Source organism: Oryza glaberrima, chromosome 7 (assembly GCF_000147395.1).
Source record: "Oryza glaberrima chromosome 7, OglaRS2, whole genome shotgun sequence".
Classification (NCBI taxonomy): Eukaryota; Viridiplantae; Streptophyta; class Magnoliopsida; order Poales; family Poaceae; genus Oryza; species Oryza glaberrima.
The window spans coordinates 13,958,672-13,963,439 of NC_068332.1; the positions used below are offsets into that span (position 1 = coordinate 13,958,672).

Consider the following 4,768-nt stretch of genomic DNA (forward strand, 5'->3'; position numbering starts at 1 on the left):
ATAAGAACAAAAATCGTCTTGTGGTGTCTTCTGTTCCGGTGGAGGATGTTCTCCATCCGGCGGTGACAAATTTGGAGGAATTTCCTTCCCTTCCGGAAATAAAGTTTTTTGAATCGAGCTCTGAAAGTCCAAAGTGCATCCTTCCTTCAAAGCCCACAATCCCTTATAGGCACATACCCGGACTGGTCTCTCTCTTTGCGAAAACAGGCACAGCGCGGCGCAAGTTTAGGGTGGCAGATCAATATGTGATCTCGTCTCGCTCTCGCTCCTACGCCGCTGTCGCTAGTTGTTCGCCGATGGAGAGAAACAACCGCCAGGGTTTCGGTGCCGATGGTCATGGTGGTGACTTTGCTTGGGGATTCCATCTGGGCTTCAGTGGTGGTAATCAGCATCAAAGTGGAAGGGGAAGGGGTCGTGGCCGTGGAAGGTTTGGCGGCAACAATCGCCATGATCTTCCCCAGGGCAACAATGGTAGATGGTTTGGTAACGGTGGAGGTCAAGGTTGGAATGGTGGGTTTGGCCATAATGCTGGACCAAATGGCAGCTTTAACTCCGGTTCAGGGTTTCCACAAGGTTCCTTTGGTCGGCCGGCAGATGCATCTGGGTCGCTGTACTTCGGGGTTCCGCCGCCTGGTTCGTTTCCTTTGGGTGGTCAGTTTCCGGTGGTCGGTAGCCAAGTTGGTGTGCCGCCAGGTGGTGCCCTAATGCCGCCGGGTGTTGCTGCGGCTACTACTGTGCCCGGTGGGTTGGCGGCTGGTGGACCGGCCACTGCTGTGGCGCCAGTTGTGCCAGCTGCAGGGGCTATGGCGCCAGGTGGTGCGCTTGGTGGGTAGGTTCCAAAGGAGGGCAAGTGTGATGGGACTGTTGCTTCTTTGATTGCTAATACCTCTGGTACCGTAGGTGTTTCGGCTACAGTGGGTGGTACTCTTGTTACTGTTGATAAATCTAGGGCTACTGTGTCTTCTGTTGCTCCTGTTGTTTCGGTGGCAGGTGGATGTACTGCTCCCTATGTTGAACCTGTTCAACAAGGCTTGCTTGCTTGCTCGGCTGTGATACAGAAAAAGGTAAATCAAAGGTAGAGAGTAAGGGATCGGGTAAACCTTATTGTTATAGGTGTTTGACTAAAGGTCACACGCTATAGGATTGTTCATCAAAGTTTTATTGTGAAATCTGTGAAAGTGTTGATCATATTGCTACCCGTTGCCCTATTTTTAGATCAGTTGTGAAACCTTCTGTTCAGTTTTGTGGGTATGCAGTGGAAGGTTTGGGTTTTTTTTTAATATCCCACTATCAGTTGGACAAAAGATTAAGCATGAGCCTAGGGCGGCCTTGGTTAAAGTAACTAATGGTCAGATGACAGTTAATGCTGTTGATATGCTCTTCACCAGAAGGTATGATATAGCTCGTTTACAAGTGTTGGTTCTTGACCCATCTCTAATTCCAGATGTAGTTGATGTGGTCATTGGAGATCATTTGTATGAGCTGTCATTTAGAGTGGAATCTGATCACCGTTCTGGATATCCCATACCACTGGATATGGAGAATTGTGGTGATGGAGATGTGGAGAAGAAAGAGGAGGGGAAAAAGGATAAGGATATGGGGAAGAAGTCTGTCCTGGGTGACTCAACAAACAGCTCCAACATGGCTTATGATGGTTATCCTAGTGAAAGGGGTGGTCCTCTGTGCCTTCTTCTCAGTTAAGTCTGGTTCCCGAATCAGAAGGTTTGACTGTGAAGAGTTTGATGGGTTGGATGAGGACACCTTAATGGATGATAAGGGTTTGGAGCAAGAAAATCAAGTGGCAAAAATCTCTGCTATTCCTGAAGCTTTAATTTCTCCATCCAGGAGGAGTAAGAGAAGAGCGAGCGATAGTGATCAGCTTGTTCTTGAAAGAGCTGAAAAGCTGAAGGCTGAAAAGAATTTGGAGAATCTTTAGGCTAAAGGTAATTTAGATGTTAATGCTTCTTTTTTACAATTTACAAATGAACAAATTTCTGCATCTCTTCATAATCTTGGTGTAATTCCTTCAAGTGCAAATGTTATTCTCAATAATGTTATAGATGATTTAAAGTGTGTTGAGAAAAATAGGTTGAGTGAACATGTTGGTTCTACTTTTATCCATGTCTCTGATTTAAATGTTGATAGTGAGTTAGAGGATCAGGTGGAAGACAATACTATACTACAACATTTATGTAGTGAAATTATGGAGGAGGTGATGGATTTTAGTGTTGATAATATCAATAAGTCCACTTTGAATTCCATGGTACCTACTCCTAAGAGTAACAAAAATGGTAAGAAGGGTAAAAAAAGAAGAATAATAAAAAAAAATTAGTTTTAAATGAAAGGAATATTTTGGAATTGTGATAGGTTCAAGGACCCGAAGAAACATAAGTTTATTTCTGATTTAACCAAAGAACATCAACTTGACTTCATTGCTTTGTCTGAGACTGTTAAGAAAGATTTTTCACCAACTACTCTTAATAATCTTTGTGCTAGTAAAGATTTTTTGTGGCATTGTAAACCCCCTAGAGGTAGGTCTGGTGGTTTTTTTTTTGGTATTAATTTACTAAATGTTGATATTGGTTTGATTGATGAGGGTGATTTTTACATTAAGTTTCATTTATGTAATAAGATTGATAATTTTAAATGGGCTTTAGTTTTGGTGTATGGGCCTGCACAGAATGAGTTTAAGGATCAATTCCTTGCTGAATTAGTTAACATGTGCAGTCATGAGACTTTACCAATTCTTATTGGTGGTGACTTCAATATTCTTCGTAGCCCTAATGAAAAAAATAATGACAATTATGATGATAGATGGCCTTTTTTTATTTAATACTATTATTGATGGGTTGTGTCTCAGGGAGTTACAAATGTCTGGTAGGACTTGGGACAACAATCTAGCACATCCAACCTATGAGAAGCTGGATAGGGTCTTAGTGTCGACGGAGTGGGAGCAAAAGTTTCATTTATCTTCTGTGGTTGCTCTTAATAGAGATATCTCGGATCATACTCCTTTGCTTTTAAATACAAAATCTTCATCCCTCAGTAATGCTCAACATAGTTTCAAGTTTGAACTTGGTTGGCTTTTACGTGATGGATTTGTTGATATGGTTAAGGAAGTCTGGTCTAGTGTAGATGAAGGAAATACTCCTATGGAGCGTTGGCAGGCGAAAATTAAGACAACATCTTAGGGGATGGGCTAAACATACAAGTGGTCTTTATAGGAAAGAGAAAAAGGAGATTTTAGATAGATTGGATTTGCTCGATAAAAAGGCAGAAACAGTTCTTTTATATCATGAGGAAATTGATATTAGATGGTTTTATAGGAATAGATTATCTTCAATTATAAGGGAAGAAGAAATTAAGTGGTATCAGAGGGCTAAAACTAAAGATATTTTAGAGGGTGATTTTAATACAAAGTATTTTCATCTAGTTGCAAATGGTAAACATAGGAAAACTAGAATCTTCTAATTGCAAGATGGTGATCAAATAATAAATGGTGATGCGAATTTAAAATCGCATATTACCACTTATTATAAAGGTTTATTTGGTCCTCCCAGTGATTCAGATCTCCAGTTTGATAAAAATAATATTGCTGACATTCCCCAAGTTACTGCTTTGGAGAATGAAGCTTTAACTCAAGATTTTACTGAAAAAGAGTTTAAGGAGGCTATTTTCCAAATGGAGCACAACAAAGCACTAGGTCTAGATGGATTTCCTGCTGAGTTTTATCAAGTTTTTTGGAATGTTATTAAATTTGACTTGTTAGAGCTATTTAAAGATTTTCATAGTGGGAGATTGCCTTTATTTTCGCTTAACTTTGGTACTATTATTCTTTTGCCCAAATGTGTAGAGGCTATGAAGATTCAACAATATAGGCCTATATGCTTACTTAATGTTAGCTTCAAGATTTTTACCAAAGTTGGTACTAACAGAATCATGAGTGTTGCTCAAAAGGTAATTAGTCCCACTCAAATAGCTTTCATTCCTGGGAGGAACATTATGGAAGGAGTGGTTATTTTACATGAGACGTTGCATGAATTACATCGTAAAGATAAAAGCGGTGTAATCTTTAAGATTGATTTTGAAAAAGCTTATGACAAAGTTAAATGGTCTTTTGTACAACAAACATTGAGAATGAAGGGCTTCTCTCCTAAATGGTGTGAGTGGATAGCTTCTTTTATTCAAGGTGGTCATGTTGGTATAAAAGTTAATGATCAAATTGGAAACAATTTTCAAACTTTCAAAGGCTATGGCAAGGGGATCCTTTATCTCCAATATTCTTTAATATAGTAGCTGATATGCTTGCTTTATTAATTAAGAGGGCTAAAGAGGTGGGACTCTTGAATGGGGTAGTTCCTCACCTTGTTGATGATGGTTTATCTATTTTACAATATGCTGATGATACCATCATTTTTTTGGAGCATGACTTGCAACAGGCAAAGAATCTGAAATTGATCTTATCTGTATTTGAAAAAATATCTAGCTTAAAAATAAATTTTCACAAGAGTGAATTATTTTGTTTTGGTCAGGCAAAGGAGTGTTATGATCAATATTCTAATATCTTGGGTTGTAAATTAGGTTCTTTTCATGTTAAATATCTAGGTATTCCAATGCACTTTAGAAAGCTTTCTAATAAAGACTGGAAAGTTATTGAAGAAAGAATTGAGAAAAAGCTTAGTAGTTGGAAAGGCAAGCATCTGTCTGTTGGAGGTAGATTAGTTTTGATTAATTCGGTACTTTCGAGTTTAGCTATGTTTATGATTTC

At 39.1% G+C, this 4,768-nt stretch overlaps 1 protein-coding gene across 1 annotated transcript; it reads left to right on the top strand.

The window, feature by feature from the left end:
- Nucleotides 1-296: 296 nt before the first annotated feature.
- Nucleotides 297-1,701, top strand: LOC127780209 (glycine-rich cell wall structural protein 1-like). Its single transcript, XM_052307148.1, has 3 exons — nt 297-825; nt 901-990; nt 1,445-1,701. The coding sequence occupies exons 1-3, from the start codon at nt 297-299 to the stop codon at nt 1,699-1,701; spliced, it is 876 nt and encodes a 291-aa protein (XP_052163108.1).
- The last annotated feature ends 3,067 nt before the right edge of the window (nt 1,702-4,768 follow it).